The 22940-nt window shown below is 43.9% G+C and overlaps 1 protein-coding gene across 3 annotated transcripts in view; it reads right to left on the reverse strand.

Annotated features, from left to right (window-relative positions):
• SUGCT (succinyl-CoA:glutarate-CoA transferase) overlaps nt 1-22940 on the reverse strand; it is a 483356-nt gene that overhangs the window by 266261 nt on the left and 194155 nt on the right. For all 3 annotated transcript variants that reach the window (XM_054019420.1, XM_054019419.1, XM_054019421.1), the window contains 2 exons: nt 11955-12026; nt 7849-7946 (listed from right to left, as the gene is read on the reverse strand). In XM_054019420.1, coding sequence (XP_053875395.1) covers nt 7849-7946; nt 11955-12026 — 170 coding nt within the window. The remainder of the gene's footprint in view (nt 1-7848; nt 7947-11954; nt 12027-22940) is intronic.

Consider the following 22940-nt stretch of genomic DNA (forward strand, 5'->3'; position numbering starts at 1 on the left):
TTACAGAGGGGAATGCAGAATTTGAACCTTCGGGTACACATGCTCAACTTTCTCAAAGCGAGTGGGGGATGCAACCCTCATTTGGTTTTGGGGGGTGGGGGGAAGCTGGAATAATGGGAATAGCACACCTTCCTATGATATTGAAGAAGAACAGTTGAAGAAGGGAAGTTACTTTGTCTCTCAGTATTTTGGCAGGAGTGGGATACCTGAAAAGAGATGGGGAAGGAAGGGTCAGAAAGCTTCCATAGAATGCAAAGAAGACAGTTACCTTTTCCATAACTGGTGTTCTTTGAGATGTGTTGCTCATGTGTATTTCACAGTAGGTGTGCGAGGGCCCCAACAACTCCTAGAGTGGCACCTCCATGGTGCGGTATAATGGGCGCTGCGCGCTGCCCCCACCCTCAGTTCCTTCTTGGCAGACAACTCCAACAGAGGTGAAGGAGGGCGGGATGTGGAATAGACATGAACAACACATCGCAAAGAACACCAGTTACGGAAAAGGTAACTGTCTTTTCTTCTTCGAGTGATTGCTCATGTGTATTCCACAGTAGGTGATTCTGTTGGAGGTGGGTAGGAGTTCATAAATTCTTGGGATGGAGCACAGCCCTGCCGAACCCGGCGTCCTCCCTGGTTTGGGAGACGATCGCACAATGCGAGTGAAAGTGTGAACTGAAGACTACATAGCAGCCCTACAAATGTCCTGGATGGGGACATGGGCCAAAAAGGCAGCCGACGAGGCCTGCGCCCGAGTCGAGTGTGCCTTCAGAATTGGTGGCAGAGGGATTCCCGCCAGGCCATAACAGGTACGGATGCACAAGGTGATCCAGTTGGAGAGCTGCTGAATGGAGATCAGCCGACCTTCCATGTGCTCTGCCGAGGCAATAAACAGTTGCAAGGACTTTCTGAACAGCTTAGTCTGCTCCAGGTAGAAAGCCAGAGCCCGTCTCACATCCAGCAAGTGGAGGCAGTGGTCCTCACTGGAGGCATGGGGCTTGGGGCAGAGGACCGGCAGAAAAATGCCCTGACCCATGTGATAGACAGATACCACTTTCAGGAGGAACGAAGGGTGTGCGCGGCACTGGACCTTATCTTTATGAAACACCGTGTATGGGGGCTTGGAGGTCATGGCCCTGAGTTCCAAGACCCACCTAGCTGATGTGATAGCAACCAGGAAGGCCACCTTCCACGAGAGGTGTGACCAGGAGCATGTGGCTAGCGGCTCAAAGGGGGCCCTGTGAGACAGGCCAACACCAGGTTTAGGTCCCACTGCGAGACAGGGGGTCTAACATATGGGAAGAGATGATCCAACCCCTTAAGGAATCGGCCAGTCATAGCATGGGGGAATACCATGTGGCCCTGCACTGGCAGATGGAGGGCCGATATGGCCACCAGGTGCACCTTGACTGACGAGGGCGCCAGGCCCTGGGCTCTAAGGTGAAGGAGGTAGTCCAGAATAAGCTGGATCAGGGCAGCCACCGGGGAAACGCCCTGCTCATCCACCCATCTGGAGAACTGAGACCACTTTACCAAGTAGGCTCAGCATGTGGAGAGGCGCCTGCTTTCTAGGCTGAACCCCTTCCAAGCACGTCCTTTCCTCCCTACCTAACCATTGAGCAGACACGCCGTGAGGTGGAGTGCTGCAGGGTTGGGGTGGAGGAGGCGGCCATTGTCCTGGGAGAGCAGGTCCGAGCGAGACGGCAACAGCAACCACGGGGCGACGGTCAGGCCTGTGAGGGCATCAGAAGGACTGGGCCTTGTCCAACTTTATCTTTTCTAGGACCTTGCCGATTAGCTGGAATGGGGGAAAGGCATAAAGAAACTGGCTTGACCGGGACAGAAGGAAGGCATCGGAGATAGCGCCCCGTTCCAGCCTCCCCGGGAACAGAACCGGGGACAGCGACGGTTCTGCCAAGTCATGAAAAGGTCCACCTGGGGAGTTCCCCACACTTGGAAAAGTCTGTGCACCACCTCTGTGTGGAGAGACCACTCGTGCTGAGAGAAGTTCCTGCTCAACTGATCTGCCAGCGCATTCCGGGCACCCAGCAGATGGAAGGCCTGTAGGCAGATGTTGTGGGCTATACAAAGGTTCCACAGTCTGAGGGATTTGTGGCAGAGGGCAGAGGATTGGGCCCCGCCTTGCCTGTTGATATAGAACATTGAGGTCGTGTTGTCCGTGAGGACGCTGACCACCCAACCCTCCAGATGCGAACAGAAGGCCATGCACGCCAGCCGTACCGCCTTGAGCTCCTTGACGTTTATGTGGAGGATCAGATCCTGAGCCGACCACAGACCTTGGGTCTGAACACTCCCCACATGGGCCCCTGTAGCGGGGGGGCGACTCACCGGCACAACGCCTCCCGCCGGTCGTCCTGGGAATTAGCTCTCCAACCTCTGGAGCGCCCTCTGCTGGCCAATGTCCTGCTTCCACTGGCCCCCATGTCCCTCCCGGACCCCAATGCCCCTTTACCCAGGGGTTCTGCCCGCTGCAGCAACCCCCAATCTGGGTCTCCCCACTCAGGGGAACCCCCCAACCCCCTATCCCCACCTCGCCTCAGTGGCTAACTGCCAGTCACCATCTAGCTCCCGCTCACTGGGGCAGACTGCAGTCTGTAAAGGCCACTCATCATTGGCAAGGGGGGTTTGGACTTGCTGCCTCTGCCTAACGTTGGGCTGCCCCTTGCAACCACAGTACCTACCTTAGGCCTTCAGCCTGGGGTTTTTCCAGGCTGGAGCTCCCCAGATCCTCTAGCCTTCCCCCAGCCCTGCTCCATTCTCAGTACCTGCTCAGCTCCCCGGCAGCCAGGCCCTTCTCTCTCTACAGGCAGAGAGAGAGTGTCTGGGCTCCTGGCTCGCAGCCTCTTATAGGGACCAGCTGGGCCTGATTGGGGCATGGGCCCAGCTGTTACTGCCTTCCCCAATCAGCCCAGACTTCGCTTCAGAGCCTCAGCCCTCTCCCAGGGCTGGCTTTGACCCTTCCAGGGATGGAGCGGGTGACCACCCCGCTACAGCCCCCCATCCCAGGTCCGACGCGTCGGCCACTAGTTCCAGCAATGGGGCCTGCCCCTGAACGGAACCCCTTGGAGCATGTTTCTCAGGGTGGACCACCACCGTAGGGAGGTGATCACTGGCTCGGGCACCATGAGGACTTTGTCCATCCTGTCCCTGGCCTGGGAGAACTCCGAGGCCAACCAGAGCTGGTGGGGCCTCATCCTGAGTCTGGCGTGACAGACCACATATGTGCACGCTGACATGTGACCCAAGAGCTGGAGGCATGCTCTGGCTGTTGTCACTGGAAACCTTGTGACTGTGCCAATGAGCTCCTTTAGGGTCTCGAACCTGTCTGGTGGGAGGGAGGCTTTGGCCAACAAGGCATCCGGGACTACCCTGATAAACTCTATGCATTGTACCGGGACTAACATGGACTTGGTGTCATTTACCAACAGGCCCAGAGTGGCGGATGTGGACAGGAGGAGTGCCAGGTGATCCCGCACCTGCGACCAGGAGCTGCCCTTGTCCAACCAGTCATCCGGATAGGGGAAGATCTGGACCTCCCAGCGCCTGAGGTGGGCCGCCACCACCAACATACATTTCGTGAATACCCTGGGGGCAGTGGACAGGCCAAACGGGAGGACTGTAAATTGGTAGTGTTCCTGCCCCACCATGAAACGGAGGAAGCATCTGTGCCCCTCAAATATATGAATGTGGAAGTACGCGTCCTGCAGATCGAGGGCGGCGTACCAATCCCCAGGATCCAGGGAGGGGATGATGGAGGCCAGGGAGACCATGCGGAACTTGAGCTTCACCATGTACTGGTTCAGGCCTCGCAGGTCCAAGATGGGCCTGAGCCCCCCTTTGGCCTTTGGGATAAGGAAATAGTGGGAGTAGTACCCCTTGCTTTTGAATTCCCCTGGTACCACTTCCATTGCTCCTAGGCCCAGGAGCCGCCCCACCTCCTGCTTGAGCAGAGCCTTGTGCGAGGGGTCTCCCAGGAGGGACAGGAGCGGGGGGTGGTTGGGCAGGGAGGAAGTGAACTGGAGGGTTTAACCCCGGGAGATGGTGTTGAGGACCCATCAGTCCGAGCTCAGCCGCGACCACTCCGTGAGGAAAACACACAACCGATTGGAGAAGAGAAGCTTTATTGAGGGTGGATCCCTGATGAGAACTGGCAAGGCGCCCCAGGCGTCCTGTCAAAACCGCCTTTTCCCCGCTTGCTTGCCCTTGGAGGACCCAGGCTGGGAGGCAGGCCGAGACTGCCTCTGTGGGTGCCTCTTACAGTCCTGCGACTTCTTATAAGCGGTCTCGTATTTTGCATGGGTGGCCTGAGCGGGAGTCTGCTGCGGCTTGAACTTAGGTTTAGCCGGAGCCGGAACATAGAGTCCCAGAGTCTGGAGAGTCGTGCGGGAGTCTTTCAGGCCATGCAGCTTTGTATCCATTTGTTCCACAAACAGAGCTCTGCCGTCAAACGGGAGATCCTGCAGGGAGGTCTGTGCCTCACTGGACAGCCCAGAGAGCAGGAGCCATGATGCCCTTCTCATGGACACCGCGGAGGCCCTGGACCGCACGGCCATGTCCACTGGATCCGAAGCTGCCTGCATGGTTGCCCTGGCAGCCGCTGTGCCCTCCTCCATCAGTACTTTGAACTCCTTCCTGTCGTGCTCCTGGAGGGAGTCCTCAAACTTGGGCAGGGAGCCCCACAGATTGAACTCATACTGGCCCAGGAGAGCCTGGTGGTTCGCCACCTGTAACTGGAAGCTTGAGGACGAATAAATTATTCTTCCAAATGAGTCCAGCCTCCCTGATTCTTTATTTTTCGGGGTAGGGACTGGTTGGCCCTGCCTTTCCCCGTGGTTGACCAAGTCAACCACCAGAGAGTTAGGAGCAGGGTGGGTGTATAAGTATTCATGCGGGTACAAAGTACTTGCGTTCTGCTCTCTTAGAGATGGGGGCCAATGAGGCCAGGGTTTGCCACAGGGCCTTTGAAATTTTCGCCACCCCTTCGTGGAGAGGCAAGACCACCCAGCCAGGTGCCGAGGAGGACAATACTTTAAACAGGAAGTCCGAGGGCTCCTCCATCTCCTCTGTTTGGAGATGGAAGCTTGATGCCACCCTTTTAAAGAGTTCTTGGTGGGCCCTAAAGTCCTCCTGTGGGACGGAGGGAGGAGGGGCTGTAATCACTTCATCCAGGGATGGTGAAGAGGCCGGCACAGAACTTTGTGTGTCCACTGGCACCGGAGGGTCCACTGTCTGGTCAGTCTCCAGGCACAGTGCCGAGGATGTACGTCCCACCGACTCCTTCCTTGGAGGTCTGGAGAGGGAGGCCGATGGTCCTTCTGAGGCTCCGGCTACCGAGCGAGCCCCCAGTGGGGGCTGCGTTGGGGGTCACGGTGCCCATTGGTACCATTGGGCTGGCCACAGGGCCCAGTGCCACTGCACCTGATGTGGCACCGGCAGAGCCAGCTGTTCAGCCTGGCTGGCCTGGCCCATCGATGGATGACTACGAAGGGAGTACAGGCTGACATACGACCTGCCACTGTCCCTGGACCGGGAGGATCAGCGGCACCAGGAGCGATGCCGATCACGGGACCGTGATCCCGATGTGGAGGACCGGTACTGTCGGTAACAGCTGCTCCGAGATTGGCTCTGGTGGGCGGCCCCATGCCGGCAATCGATGCCCAAGACTGTGGAGGCAATGCTGTGGCAGGATCCTGGAGCAGGATAACGAATGGGAATGACGTCAACGTTCATGCCGTGAACAGCTGCGATAGCCCCTCTGAAACGAGGACCTTTGGCGTTGTCTGCCTCGGTCCTGTTGGTGTTCACTCCTCGAGGTGGAGCTATGCCGAGAGTCTCGGTCAGACGGAACCCAACCAGTCTGGTGGGCATCAAGGGTGATCCATGTGGACTTTGCCCTGAACAGTCGCTGGGCTGCAAACGGCGTTGGGAACGTTCGGTTGACCGAGACTGGTACCAAGCCGGGGCTGACTGCAGAGATCCCAGCGGCGACTTGCCTCTGGGTCGCAGGGCCGACATCGGCGGTGCTCCCAGTACCAGCATGGACATAACATCCCAGGCCGCCTGCAGCGCCTCCGTGTGGAGGGCATCCGGACATCCGGGGAGGCCTGATTCCAAATAGGCCAGGCTACTCCGCTCAACTTGAGTTGGAGGCCGGTGGGGATCAAGGACTGCCCGACATGGGTCTAGCCTCTGTCCTGGGTTTACTCCAATGCCGCAGCAAAGAAGGCCTCTTTCTAGCCTTCTTGACAGGCCCTGTGGACAGGAAGCAGTGCCAACTAGTCGATGGCGCCAAAGGGTCACCACACATCGAGACCATGGTGCCCGGTGCCAACTCGGAACGGCGCACCAGAGCCGGGGTCAGCGCCGACTCCATCAGAATAGCCCAGAGCCTAATGTCCCTTTCTCGCTTCGTCCGAGGCTTAAACGACTGGCAAATCTTGCAGTGATCGCCGAGATGGGTTTCCCCCAAACAGCGTAGACAGTCCGTGTGCGGATCACTCAGTGGCACAGATCACCTACAAGTGTTGCACGACTTAAAACCCGGGGCATGCCGCATGCCCCGGCCCAGGCACTCTAGCTAAACTAAACAACTTACTAACTACAGGTACCATACACTGAAAGAACAAGCAGTTTTGGGGACGAGCTACAGCAAAGCTGGAGCAGAGCAGTTTCCAAGCACTTTCACTGGTGACAAGAAGGAACTGAGGATGCGGGGAGTGCGCAGCGCCCCTTATACCGCGCCATGGAGGCACCACTCCAGGGGTCACTGGAGCGCTCCCCTACGGGTACTGCTAGGGGAAAAACTTCTGGCACCGGTGCAAGTGGCGAGCACATACACCTACTGTGGAATACACAGAAGCAATCATTCAGGAAAGAATTAAATATTCTTTAGGATCTCATGAGTGCAAAGTAATTCCATTTCATTACAACTGAAAAAAAAGATAATTGGTACCAAAACATATAGTAACCAGGTGAAGTGGAAAGGAGATTCTCTAGTGCACAAATAATCTGCTCTGTGAATAATAGAGAATTATAGGCACTGAGACATGCCCCAGTCTTAAAATATCAAAATATTGGTTGTTCCTTTGCTTGGACCATTGAAAGCTCAAGACTTAATGTCTCTGCTATTCACTCCAACAAGTCCTGAGAGCTGTTGAAGTTCTCTCTGTGTTGGGTTATACAGATGGGTAGCCCACATTCTTATCCAGAACAGGACACAAAGCAAATAGCTGGTCCTGGCAGTCTTCTTCCTCCTATTTTTCATAATCACCATCCTCTTCATCTAAGTAGAGAAGGACTCCACAGACATGAGATCTTAAACATACCAGGATGACCTTCAGGTCTTTTAGAAAATCTGAACTAAATGGCTGCAGGTCTTCCAGGAACTCTTAGGTTAACTCAATGCAGAAACAGTAGATTAAGATCTCCGAAGTAGAAGATCCCTTGGAACTGAGAGCCCTCAGAATAAACTTTAAACTCCATCCCTGAAGGCAGCAAATTCAACACCAAGAACCTTCTGTCCAAGAGTGACCCTTATCCACAACCGACCAGAAGTGCACGTGGAAAGCACTGCCTTCTTAAATGAGATCCAGGTTACTGAAGCCACAGTGTAACTTTACTGTAAAGCTATTACTTAGCTGCTTGCTCACTTACTAGTCCGAAACATGAAACACAACATTTTTAAAAGGAGTAAGTGTCTAAATAAATTACAAAAAGAAAATACTCCAAAAGATTAAAAGTAGTGGCAAACTTGCAAATTATGAGACAACGTTTTTGTACATTACCATGTTGATTAATATACTACGGTAATATTTTCCAGTTTAATAAACTCACCGGGCTGATAATATTTCAATAAGCTCTTTCCTGTTATGCACTCGGAGTTTGTTAGTTTTATATCTGGAATCTTTACTAACTTCAAGCAAATTCAGGATCTAAATGAAAACAAAAATACAGTGAATAAGAAACACGTTTAGCAGGTAAATGTAAAGACCATTTGTGCAGCCAAGCAAATTCATAGGTCCCAAGGATACAACAATAAGGACATAAGGTAACTTGCTAAACACCCTTTCTTTTAGTTAACTTTTTAAAAATAAAACAGCCATGAAGAAAGAGAGAGGATACATTACCTACCCAATGTCATCAGCAAGCTGGGGAAGAGATGGGAAAAGAACTGGAAACCCAAATCCCAGTCCATCGCTCTTTCTATTAACAGTGTCTCTAGGCACTGATACTTACATTCTCGTACATTACAAAGATTGCATGTAACTGTGGCCAGGGTGGGTAAACAGCAGAGAGACAGACAGACACATACACATAGCACTGTAAAAAGAGTCAGTTCCTTGGGACCATGCTACACTGAGTTATGTGTCACAGGATCACAGAGAAAGATATGCTGATTGTATTTGATAATTCTGGTAGATCGGGGAAATGCTATGTCTAGTGGGCTCTTTTTCCATTTCAGTGTTTTGTATTAAAACGACAATAAAAAGCAAACATTTTCCTTTGGGATGTCATTTTTCTTCATTATTATTTAGTGAAGTATTAATGAAGAAAAAAGGTGGTGTAACCTCATAAAAAGGAAAAATATATCTTGTAAAAGTAACACCCACCTAACATCTTGGAAACTTAATGATAATGCACCGACAAAGTGGAATTAGACAGAAAAAGGACTTTTAAAAATGTGGCAACAAGACTTTGGCAGTTTTATAGGAACATTAATAGGACAGAAGAAGACCATATGGGTTATCAAGACTACAATATCTGTATTAACCTCAGCATTTGTTTGGATAGACAGATGAATAGATCGATGTTAGTTAATGGGATGATTTGTGTTCCAAAAGACAAAATCAAAACAGCTCCTATATCATTATAAAGGGAAAGGGAGAATTCCTAAAAAGAAAAAGATAATATGAGTTCTCTCCATCTTACTTACAGAGAGAGAGAGAGAGAGAGAGAGAGAGAATTCTAGTTTGCTGATCCTGGTTCCACTTGGCCATTGCAAGGTATCACCATCTAAACATGATAAATATTTTCAAGGATGCCTCATATCTACCACCATAACAAAACTGACTCTTGGATGGGTGATGCTATCTCTAGATCTGGCCTCTAACTTTTAATCTCTATTCATCTAGATTGGCAGTGACTAAATGTCATTATCATTTGATGACTGTTAAGTTGTGTGCGTGAATCAGGTGTGGTCACAGTCCAGCTCTGAGTGAATGACTGTTCATGTGAGTGATAAACACAAGTTCTAACAGTTATCCTTTTATCTGCAATTCATCCTGTCTTTGGCCATGTCTATACTTTCCGGGGATCAACGCTGCTGCGATTGATGCAGCGGGGGTTGATTTAGCGGGTCTAGTGAAGACCCGCTAAATTGACCGCAGAGCGCTCTCTGGTCGATTCCGGTACTCCACCGGAACAAGAAGAGCAAGGTAAGTCAACAGGAGAGCGTCTACCGTCGACTCAGCGCAATGTAGACACCACAATAAGTCGACCTAAGCTACATTGACTCCAGCTACATTATTCACGTAGGCCTTGTCTACACTACCGCGGTAAGTAGACCTAAGTTATGCTACTCCAGCTACGTGAATAACATAGCTTAGGTTGACTTACTGTGGTGTCTACACCATACTGCGTCGACGGGAGATGCTCTCCCTTCGACTTACCTTACTCTTCTCATTCCAGTGGAGTATTGGAGTCGACCAGAGAGCGCTCTGCAGTCGATTAAGCAGGTTTTCACAGCAGTGAAGTGTCGCAGCAGTGTCAATCCCCGGTAAGTGTAGACATGGCCGTAGCTGGAATAGCATAACTTAGGTCGACTTATCCTGGTAGTGTAGACAAGGCCTTTGTGTATCATCCTGCCATTGTTGTTTTGTTTATTTCACTGTGATCATTTTAAAGTTAGACTGTTCCCTTCACTCCCTAACTTTTCAAGCACACTTGCACTAGAACTGGTCTTCAAAATGCCTAAGAATGTGTGTTTGGAGATTATACATTTGGACTATTCATTTCCAAAATTTGTGGATTTTTCTTTTGTTATATACATTAGCCCATTCCTGAAATGTGTCTTTGTTTTAGAATTCACATTTAGATCCAAGTAGCCCCACGTTAGAACACATTTTTTTTTAATTGTTGATCAATATGAAACATGTTGCTTCTGTGCTTGTGTGTGGAAAATAGAGAAGTTTCACAGAAAGTCTTCAGCAATTAATCAAATATCAAAAGATCTAGCTCAACAAATAATTTGTGGGTTTTCTCCTCTTCTTCTTCTTCTTCTTTAAGATTACTTGTCCAAAAGCATATGGTTGAGGCAGAAAGGCTGTAATCATTTACAGCTCTGGGCTGGCTGCTACATCTCTGTAGTGAATGTCTTCACAGGCAACAGCTTCCGTATGTTCCATATTTTTAGCACTGACCCTTCATAATAAGGCTCTTTGATACCAGTTCAAATATTTGAATTAATGTTCTCTGTATTTACTGAGAGTCCATCTTGCAGCTAAAGTATTTTGAGCCTTCTGGCAATTAAAGTACTCTTAATTTATCACCTCTTCCCTTTCCCTACGTTTTTTAGTTCCACAAGTAACCTTCATCTTAAAGTGGGACAAACCTTTAAGAGTTTTAAGAACATTACATCTGGTTTGAAACTAGGCATTCCTACTGAGCTTCTGGGCATCTTAACCGCTTCAGTTTGTCTCTATAATTATTCTTTAAGAGTAGCAATGTTAGTCCTTCTAAATAAGGATATGAAAACTGATTTGGATGAAAACGCAATGAGAACTGTTGCTCAAAACTGAACCAACATTTTTTCCCCTTGTGTATGGAAAATTTTAATTTTTGCACATCTGTGGCAGTACAGTACTGGGGAGATATTGAAATGTCTTGCATAAGCCTATTCTAATAGTATTTAACGCTTTAAGATGGGATATAAAACGAAGACCTGGACCATTTGTTACAATTGAAGTTCTCATGGCACTTTTCATAAAATTAGAAGAGTAGTAAGCCTGGTTTTCTGGCTCAGTTCCAACAAGGTAACTTACATGATGTTTATCTAAATTTCCCTTACAGTTTAAACTGGTTGAAGTCCTCTTTTTTTCTTTTAATCTTCCTGCCTTAAACTGTTGTGTAGCTTTACTGTGCACCATTAAACACCTAGAAGGGGGTGGATTGATCCCTGTATTGCCCTTACCTATTTTATTGGGCTGTTGTTAGATTTAAGTAATGTAGTACAACCCTGATTTTTCAAAGGTCTCTTAAACTACTCTCTAGATAGAATAACTTTGCTTTCTTTTCTTTTTTTCAAATTTATTCATTGGGGATGGGGGGAGCTGTGTTTAAAGACAGGTAATAAAAGGTTTGAGATCTCAAAAGTTAATCTAAGATTCTCCTGGGAACTTTCAATAGAAACAGGAGGTAGAAAATGGATGTATTTTTCTTAGGCCCAGATTCAGTGAGGTATATGAGCACATGCATAACTTTAAACACATGAGTAGTCCCATTCAAGTCACATGCTTAAAGTTAGTTAGGGAAGTGCTGGACTACCTTGCTGAACTGGGCCCATAGTCCCGTAAAGGGTGACAATGCCCCTTTTTCAATGTTTGTTGGCTTCCCACACAAACTAAATTGTGTTCCAAAGGGAAGACGTGCCCTTATATGATGCTCACTACCCACAAGACTAGGAGTATTTTTGGTCAATTTAGACCTCTCCAAACCTTATGGCCTGGTTTTCAAATGTGTGCAGCACCCAACTGCCACTGCCATCACCTGGAGCTACTGGGTCCTGAGCATCCCTGAAAATCATGCTATTAATCCACTATCACCATGTTCACAACATGCAACATTAAAAAAAAAAAAAAGTTATTGCTATTTGCTTTTCTTTACAGAGCTGAAAGACTAATGTAATGCAAATACCTCATATTGTCAATCTTAAACATCATTACCTTGCACACGGTGACAAATTGCTGATCATTCCCAGCTCCCACCACCAGGTAGCCATCCTTAGTTTTGAAAGCCTACAAAAACAAACATAGATGTCAAATTATGACTAAAATATACTGCATGAGACTATCTTTCAAGTTCTGGCCCTGTAATGAATTTCCAAAGGTCTTTTGCAAGTGAACCATTATGTTCAAATTCAATTTATGGTTTTATAAAAGCTGTTCAACGTGAAAAAAAAAATCAGTAATTTAAAGAAGTTCCTTTGATTTTTCCCATTCTGGCAGGTCTTCTTTTAAAGGCTGACAATGCAAACAGATTTATTTTACCTGCTACTCCTCTCCTTAGTACAAAGATATGTAACTTGGGTTTAAGCTGTTTGAGTTACATCTATGATTTGTGTAAGTATGCGGAGGATTAGCACAAACTTGGGGCTTAAACGGTACATAGGCCTTCTGCTGATTCTATGCACAGGGGCAAATTTCACTGTATGTTCTCAGGAAGCAATTTTCTTATGCAACATTAAGGTCTAGTCTACAGAGTTTTTATACCAGTATAACTATTTTAGTTGGAAGGGTGATTTTTTTTTTTTAACCAAAATAGTTAAATCAGTACAACCCCTAGTGAAGATCGAGTTATACAGGTGCCGTATACTGGTATAGCTTATTCCCCTCCACACAGAGGAACCAGTTATAGAAGCATACAGCTCTTTTATACCACTGTAACTGCATCCACTCTCAAGGTTGTGTAGCACTTTAACTATAACAGTATAGTTAAAGTGTTATAATTTTTGTGTTTAGACAAAGCCTAACCTGCTGAGACACAAGTGACTAAGCTACATTTAGAACAACACTTCCTTACTGTCTCTATAAAATGCACTTCCTAGCAGAAAGAATTATACAGGTCAAAGAGAAAAGTATAAAAGCAACTTTCCAGTTGGATAATTGGCCACTTCACTGTAAGATTCTCACTTAGAAAATGAGGGCCAAATCCTGTAGGCTTACTCTGTCGCAAGCATTCAAAACTCCTGTTGATTTGGCCCTAAACTAATATATATATTCTGCATGCCTGTATATGTTTAACTGTTTTTACTGCATTTTCAGACTGAGACACAGACAATGAACTAGAGAAACTTTGGGAAGAAGAACATAGAAAAGATTTATGCAAGGCTAAAGGGTTCCTTAACATTTATCATGTAAACATTTATTTATGCAGATTTTAGTCTAAAAAAAACACTACAGCACTTATCGAGGACTAACCTAGCAATATTTAACCACTTTTTTGCATACAAAAAAGTATCAATAATTAAGATTCTGACTTTTCTAGCAGTAATTGTGTCCAATACTACTGTCATGATAAAAAAAATAATCTTCAGCAACAGGATGAGTCTATTTTAGTAATCTCTCAGTCCAAATAGCAATATTTCTTCGTTGATGCTATATACTCGAAAACTAGCCACACACACATTACACAAGTTAATGTTTCATTTCTATGTGCTCTTTTGTATGTATAGAACCCAGTCATTTTTATTTATGTGATCACGTGCTATTTCTCTATTAATGCAAATTACAAATTCTTCTAGAAACCTTCATGCTTTGCAATTTCTAATCCTGAGGTCTCCACTGGTGCCACCATTATTAGATACAGAATATGTACATACACACGGAAAGAACTTTTCGCATTAAAAAAAGGTACACATTGCATGAAAGATGACACAACTGCAATAAATACATATTCCAAAATATTCTCAAAATCAGCATTATGGCTTAAAACAAAGAGTTTGGTACTTATTAGCAATTACCTCTGAGGCACATGCAATCTCTGTAAGAATTGCAGTCACATGACAAGCCACACAGCAGTATTAAACATGCATTCATAACTGTAAGCTGCCAAAACGGCGGAAGTCACTCAAAATTTAAGGGGGTCCAGTCATTAGCATTTATGCTTCAGTGGCTTTGTGGTATGTGTGGGAAAACTGATCATTCTTAATTGCATTGTATATTTAAAAAGCAAAAACAACAGCCATGTCATCCTTACTCAACAAAAATAGTATCATCATAAATGCAGCAGTGTCTTTTTGCATGAAGCTTACTCAACTTCCTTCAGCAGCTATTTCTGAGCGTCCCATTACAAAACAGCTGATTATTTGCCAGTAGTTGTTGCTGATAAAGCAGAAACTTTCAAATGTTATTAGCACAGCATTGATGCCAACATTTAAGAATGATAACAATGGTTTTATTCATCACTCATAAATGTACACACACCGCAGGTTACCGCAGGTTACTGTCTGGTCACAGAAAGCTTTACTATCGTATTATTCAAAGGAGATTCAGGGCAAGTGCAAACAGACTTTAATGAGATTTTGTTTTGATAAACTGCTGTCTATCACATCAAATCATTTCAAATTAGTGCAATAAAAGGCATTTCACACAAGGCAAAAGTCTTTTTTCCTCCCCTATTTTTGGAAGAATGAAGGCTTATGATAGGATATGACACGAATTACATGCAAACTGCTACTCTAGGTGTCCTGAACTCTGGGGCATATAGTAGGTAAAGACAAAACACACAAAATTACTAAAATATAGACAAGAAAATTATTTCACAGCTTATTCATGGAATCAATAGCGATGGAAGATGGGACATCCCAATGCATGTTTTCTCTGAGACTCTGCACTATCTGAGAGGCTTCTATGCAGACAATCTACCAGGAAGGAGATTTTATGTTCAATGAGATAGTTACAAAGCACATTTCACCAACACACATAAATTAAAGGCCAAATCCTAAAAAGTAATCTGCCTGAATCATTTTAGTGACGGTGTGGGTGCAGACTTGCTGATAAGTTCTAGTCAGAACTAACCAGTCCTTCCACTACTGTCTTCCAGTGGCCTTTCAAAATTTATCAGTTACTTGTGAGGAATTTAACCAAAGAACATGTCTAGCTAATGTATCTTAGTCTACTGCGTTTATTTGCCCCTTCATACATTTCAACCAAATGCTGTACAGCAACCGTCATAGATAAGTAAAATATCTTTGGCAAATGTTTCATATCTGGTGTGGGTTTCTACAAACAAATCTGTTGGGCTTAAGAAACCAAAAGATACTAACTACTACTAGAGAGGGACAAGATGGTTGAAATAAAAGAAAAACTGACCCCGCTTTTAATCAATACTTCAACTGAACCCAAAACACAGAGGTCAAAGTGGTTAGTTAGCTGTTGTGGTGGTGGTGGTGCTGATTGTTTTCATTCCTGTGGAGCTCTGTAGTTCTTGCAAAAAATAGTTTTGTTTGGATGGTGAAGTATCAATATACTGTGAGAATGGGTGTGCTTTCATTGCTCTTTCTAAGGCATTTCAAGACAATTTCTACACCAAAACAGTTAGGATAAGTTTAGGTAAACATCTAATTTTTGCATGCTTTCCTGAACCAAACCACCAAAACTCTTGGTGATTGACCATTATTAACTGCTACTTGTTTGTACCTTTCACTTTTTAAGACAGAGATACCTACATGAATGTATTGGGATTTTTAAACGTTTTTATGAAATTATTAGTTCCTATTACTAAGTATGAAGTTCTTACAAAGGAAAGCACTTAACTACATGCTTCAATCTGTCCCTATTCAGGACAATACTTAAGTACATATTTAAGTCCCATTGACTTTACATGATTGATGGAGATGCAGTCACAGATGCAGGAGTATCTTAGTCCACTGATGACCCTAAAAATCAGGAACAAAGCCTTGAAGTGACACTGAAAGCAGATTAGGAGACAGATGAAGGAAAGGAGGATGGGGGAGACATACGTTACTGCAGCCTATCCTGTTGCACCAGCTGGGTTCATAGCAGTGCTTGCACAGTCAACAGCAAGTACAGTAAATCAGGGTAATCTAGTCTAGAGATGAGAAACACATGCATCACTGTGGTAAAATCTTCATCAGAGAGGAAGGGGCAAGGTTCCTAGCAAGATGAAAGTGGACGAAAGATATTTGGTTGCTATCTGGTTGTTTAGGGTTAATAAGTCCAAATAAGACCATAAGGCTTTGCACTAAACAGACAAACAGGGAAAGACCCCCTTTATGGAAGGAGAGGACAGTATCCCAAATCCCAAACAGATCCTCAATAGGTCTTCCCCTTCCGACCTACACTACTTGCCCAGGATAAGTCTGAGCCAGCCAGTATTAATGATTTATTAACAGGCCCAGATTGAAATCCTGGCTTCATCGTACTAGGTACAGTCCCTGCCTTAAACTATGGCTACATTAGAGAGCTTGCAGCTGTGCCGCTGTAAGCTTTTGAGGGTAGCCGCTCTAAGTTGATGGGAGAGAGCTCTCCTGTTGACTTAATTAATCGACCCCCAACGAGCAGTGGCACCTATTTCGGCAGGAGAAACTCTCCCAATGACAGGTTTCAGAGTAGCAGCCGTGTTAGTCTGTATCCGCAAAAAGAACAGGAGTACTTGTGGCACCTTAGAGACTAACAAATTTATTAGAGCATAAGCTTTCGTATGCATCTGAAGAAGTGGGCTGTAGTCCACGAAAGCTTATGCTCTAATAAATTTGTTAGTCTCTAAGGTGCCACAAGTACTCCTGTTCTTTCTCCTAATGACGTAGCTCTGTCCACACCGGCACCTAGGTCAGTGTAACTTATGTTGCTTGCGGGGGCTGGCTTATTCACACCCTGAGAGACATAAATTATACTGGCATAAGTGGTCATGTAGACATAGCTTCAGTAAGAGGTAGTTGCTGTGTGCATGAATGCAGCACTTGACTGGTGCAAATGGGTGTGCTCACACGTTTTGTAATTTTGGACGCTCCTTTGAGAATCTGGTTTCTAGTGATTTGGACCATGGAAAAACTACCATTTTCCCTTTAATTTGTCGCAGAAGCTGTCTTCAACTGAAGTTTTAAGTTACCATTGCAGTATTTCAGCCAAAGCAGCATAGGTCACATAAGGACTAGTGCTCTCTAGTCACAGTGCTACGTAAAGGCTGCAATTAACAAGAAGGTGATGTATTCAGAAGTTGGCTGACCTATGCAGGAGCACTTTTCAGCTGCCAGCCAAAAGGAACTACAGCGTGTGTTCTTTTTCCTCTCCCTCCCCCTCCAACTTAATTTCCAAAAGTTATTACAGAGCAGAAGTTTCTCAGTCTCACTTCAGACAATAATTGATCCAGAACTACGGTAACCCTTCAAAATGGGGTAAATCTGCCACATCTTTTCCACACCTTTACACATTTCTTTGAATGAAAGCTTCAACTATACTTCAGCATCAAGGAGCTCCCTTCTTTCTCTCTAATGGAAAGGGCACCTCTTGCTGCTAAGTGATACCTAATTACACTATAACAAATGGGAATGAGACCAAGAAATCTGGTTAATGGTAGTTCTGAGCAGTATGTATAAATCATACGGACCACACAGTTTGAAACTATTTGCCTACATTGTGCTCTCTTCTAGTAAAAGCAAACAGCCAAAATAAAAAATGTAAATTTCACAGACTTGAGCAATGTATGCTGAATGCCCTCACTTAGCAGACTAAAGCAGGGCATTCAGATTATAAACAAAGAGCTTACCTTTTTCCTCTTTAGATTTCCTTAAATGTACCACTTGGCTCCCACTCCACTGCCATATCCCAGCATGAACTATAGTGTCACATCACAGCTACCAGGATAGTTTCTTGGATTAAGCATAGCACTGAGAATCAGGAGGCCTTACTTGCTGAGAATCAGATCCAGTTGCTGTGTAGCCATTGGCAAGCCACTCAGGCCCACCTTTTTGTAAGAGTGCACCAATTTTATGGGCCTCAATCTTTGGGCATCCAGCTTGAAACACCTGTTTATTAAGAGTCAGTAACTACCACTATTCCAAGTGAAGTCAGCGGGAACTTCAGGTGCTCAGAACCTGTGAAAATCAAGTCCTACATTTCCGCCTACAGTATATTCTGCAAAATACATGATCTTATCAAACTAAGATCCTTTTAAATACTAGGTTTGGTTCACCCTTTGCCCCAGGCTTCCTACCACCCTGCACCACTGTCAAATTTGTCTCTATTTTTAGACATGCACGATTTGGAGAAAGAAACTTAAAATCAATCTACCCCTTTTTTGTAACATAAACATTAGTCAAGTTTTAACAGTAGTAAAGACTGCATGTGACATGACATTTGGTGTACACAAGTGTCAATGTCTTATCCTTTGAGGGTATGGCTATAGATATTACAAAACAACTATGCATTCAGGTGGATGGATCACTTGTATTCAGAATTACAGTGCATGTACTAAAAACAAGAAGAAAAAAGAGCGGGGAACCACTGATTTCAATCTCCCAATCAAGTTGTCCAATCAAAGCCTCTTTTAATATTCCCTTCTGTTTCTATCTTCAAAATGCACATGCAGTAGTGCCAGCCCCAAACATTCAAAAATCACAAGTCAAGTCCAGAAAATATTCAGGAACTGGCTTACAAATTAAGAGATTTTTAAAAGCGAAAAACATTTGGGGTTCCCTTTACTAGAATTCTTGGTTTCTGAGTGTTTGGGATTTACTTGGTTCACATTTTCAAGTACTTCTCCACAACTATGAGGGTAATTTGTTTATTTAACAAATAAGGACAGGACAGTCCTTGCTTACAGACAGCCCCCCAACCTGAAGCAAATACTCACCAGCAACTACACACAACACAACAAAAACACTAACCCAGGAACCAATCCCTGCAACAAACCCTGTTGCCAACTCTGTCTGCATATCTATTCAAGGGACACCATCATAGGACCTAATCACATCAGCCATACCATAAGGGGCTCATTCACCTGCACATCTACCAATGTGATATATGCCATCATGTGCCAGCAATGCTCCTCTGCCATGTACATTGGCCAAACCGGACAGTCTCTATGCAAAAGAATAAATGGACACAAATCAGACATCAAGAATAGTAACATTCAAAAATCAGTAGGAGAACACTTCAGTCTCCCTGGACACTCAATAACAGACTTAAAAGTGGCAATTCTTCAACAACAAAAACTTCAAAAACAGACTCCAATGAGAAACTGCAGAACTGGAATTAATTTGCAAACTGGACACCATCAAATTAGACCTGAATAAAGACTTGGAGTGGATGGGTCATTACAAAGAGTAATTTTCCCTCTGCTGATACTCACACCTTCTTGTCAACTGTTGGAAATGGGCCACCTTGATTGCATTGGCCTCATTAACACTACAAAAATAATTTTCCTTCCGTTGGTATTCACCCGTTCTTGTCAACTGTTGAGTATAGGGCACTTCTACCTTAATTGAATTGGCTTGTTAGCACTGACACCCCGCACACTCCCTTTGGTAAGGCAACTCCCATCTTTTCATGTGCTATAATATATATTCTGCTTACTGTATTTTTCACTCCATGCATCTGATGAAGTGGGTTTTAGCCCACAAAAGCTTATGCCCAAATAAATTTGTTAGTCTCTAAGGTGCCACAAGGACTCCTCGTTGTTTTTGTTTATGTAACTAAAACTGAGATTCTCTGCTCCAGGAGCTTTAAGTAAAACAGTAAATATCACGAGAGTCACAATAACATCACAAGAGTTAGTGACACTCCACATGTAATAACCCGACGTGTCTGAGTCAAACGGCTCAGATACAGACCTTAACTACCTAAGATCTGAGGTTTTAGTTCAGGCCCATTTCTAGCAATAGCAGAGATTAAATGTGGTGCTACCAAGACAAATGATTTCAAAGAAAATGTGGAGGTAGAAAGTGAGACAATCTCATTGTCTTCTGCAATATATGTCTTATGGACAGTTTTCTTAGAGTTCAAAGTTTGCACACAAAAGAGTTGTAACATACTGTTCACTAAATTAGTTTTCAATGCCCTAAATGATTTATCTCAGTCACTTCCTCAGTATTATAAACATGTCAGTTAGGAAGACTGCTCACTGAGGAGAATTTCATAAAGGTTACTTTATAATAGTTTTATTGATGCAATGGAGATCTGTTTTGGGATGTATATCTGGTTTTAGGCTGTACAACCACTTTGGGGAGAAATCTGTTGGCTTTTTTTTTTTAATATTTCATTCAGCCAGAAAAGAAAAATACAACAGCCCGACTATAACATTAGATAGAGAAGCTCATGTTCATGCAGCAGATTTTCCCCTTTTCCCAATTCTGAATGGAATATACTACTACATTCACCAGCCACAGTACAGTGAGTGCTGCCAGGTATAAACACTTCATGAAAGAACAGTGAACAGCTTAAAAGTGGGAAACCTGTTCAGTTTCACAATGATTTCTAAATTATTAACATGCCTAAATTAAAAATAAGCTCTTTGATATTGTAAACATGCCCCCACTGTTTTCGATGGCCAAGAAATAAAACACTGTGCACTGGATCACATTCTCCATTGCCACATTAGTTTTCCATTAGCTTTTCAACAATGAATTTACACACACACACACACACGCATATGCAAAGTAAATAAACTTTAATCACAGTATCGTGCTGGAGCCAGTGTAATTAAGGTTATGTCAGCATTTCCATTTAAGCCTCTATTTACAGGAGGTTTACAGCATGGCCATAAAAATTCAGTTAGGTTGAAATTAAGCAAACAGGGTCTTATACAGTAAGCAATATTTAAGAAAAAAAGGCGCACACACACACAGAGCAGCCATTTGCTACTTATATGGGAATTAAAACAGACGTTTACTGGTTTTACAGGGCACAGCTGAGCTATTTTAAAAATAATATTTTCCTCGATGTTTATAATAATCTCTCAAAAGCCTGAAACCAAACTATGTTTCTTTACCTTTTATCTCTCACACAATGGTTATTTTAGAACTTCTCATGATGTTTTGGCCTGATGACATTGCTCTTTTTGATTTAAAAGCAAAACAAAAACCAGTGAAACATTTATGTTGAAAAATAAAATACACACAAGGACTGATCCTGACTGGGGCCTCTAGGTTCTACTGCAATACAAATAATAATAACTCGTTCCTGGACCTTGTAAACAATTATAAGATATAAACCTGATTGGTCAAAATTGAGGTTGTCTTAGGATCATTTGGAAGGCAATTCACCAAATCCTGCTCTTAAGTACCCTAGTGTAAATCTGTAGAGGCTTGACTGATTTGATCTGAATTTATACAGGTGAAACTGACAGCAAAATTTGGCTCATTATTTTTGTCCCCCACCTCTGTTTCTTGGCTTTCTACAAGTGGGTTTGGAGTTAAAAACTGACCTTTGGAATAGATTTTAATACTGAATACGATTCAAGCAACCCATGTTCTGCCAACCAGATTGGCATTTCAAGGTGGGAACCAGATCCTAACACAAGCAATCCAAAACTCACAAAAATAAGACAGCCAATTCAATTACCTTAAAGGTCCTGCTTAAAACAGACCCTTTATGAAGAAGTGGTGAGTGCTTTGTAGAGGCCAATCAAGAGAAGCAGCACATTAAGTGAGACTGCTGCATGAAAGCAGAGGAATCAGAATGACAACCAGGCTCCTCTTAATCTCCCTCATTAAAAAAATGCTTAGGTCTTTTACATGAGACCCCACTTAAGTTCACACCAAATTTACATGAGTGTGTTTTCCAATCTGGACTTTTCACAATCTGGTCTAGGAGATTTTTAAACTAAATAGTGCTAAAGATTGAAATCCTCCATTTAACTCAGAGACAGAATGAGGAAAGGCAGAGCAAGAAACCCTCACACCACCCTGCAAACATGCCTCTGCCCTATTTTACAGATCTTTCAAATTGTAAGTTTCTCAAACAATAAATGATCTCACATACCATTCCGTAGACACAATATAGTGAGCTAAGGATGGATGTTCATAAAATTCAACCTTGACTCCAAACTTCCTTGATTTGTGGTTTTAAGTCAGACTCATTTCCATTTATTGCATGTAGTTTGTTGTGGTTTAAAATACTGCTTTATCTTTAATCAAGGATTTAAAAACTGCATTGGTCAGACATTCAGGATGCACACTATTAAATCCTGAACTTGTGCCGAAAAAGAACTGCCAGACCAAAGCCTCAGTGCTAGTGGGAAGGATCAATAATATCTAGTGAGCTGTCAAAGTAACATTTGTGAGATGAAATTAATGATTTAGGCTGGAGTTTTCACATGGAGTTTCAGGGAATTAGATGCTTATCCCTATTACATATCCATCCTAAACCATTGTAAAATTGAGAATCCCATTTTTTCCCTACAGTATTTCATCTTTATTGGTCTCTAGTACTTTTAGAAATATAGAATTTTAAAATGATATTATTGACAACCATCTTGCCTTCCCTCTCCCATATCCATTTCAAATCCAATATTATTTTAATGTCCAATAACTGGGGAATCACTGGAATTAGAAACCAAGGTGTTATGCCCTCCGAAAGCTTAGAATGCCAACTTTCATATACTTAAAACATTGATCTTTAATTCTTGCACTTAGAGATCAAAATACTATTTTAAAATGAGGTGGGGGGGAAATGTATATACACACGAAACGAACAGGCATTAACATAGATCTTTCCATCCATAGAGCTCAAAGTGCTTTACAAATATAGTTAAGCAGTATTTGACCCATTTTACAGATGGGGAATTGAAGTACACAGACTAAGGCCTTGTCTACAGTAGGAAGATTTTGCCAGTATAGTTATACCATTATGGTTGTGCCAGCAAAACACTGTAGTGAGGATGCAATTTTATCAGTATAAAAGTGTTTATACTGGGAACCAGCATAAGCTACACCGGTATAAGCAAAGTTATACTGGCATAACTTCATCTATAGCAGGGCTTTTACCAGCATAGCTATGTCAGTTAAAAAAAAAATCACATCCCCTAATTGACATAACTATGCCAGTAAAACTTTTTAAAGAGTAGACCAGGTCTAAGTATTTTGAAGGTCACACTGTAAATCAGTAGCACATCTGGAAAGAGTCCCCAGATGTCTTTGTCTGTAGTTATCCATAGTTCTTTGACAAAACATATCCGGCTTTATATTCACT

Source organism: Malaclemys terrapin, chromosome 2, assembly GCF_027887155.1.
Source record: "Malaclemys terrapin pileata isolate rMalTer1 chromosome 2, rMalTer1.hap1, whole genome shotgun sequence".
Lineage (NCBI taxonomy): Eukaryota > Metazoa > Chordata > Testudines > Emydidae > Malaclemys > Malaclemys terrapin.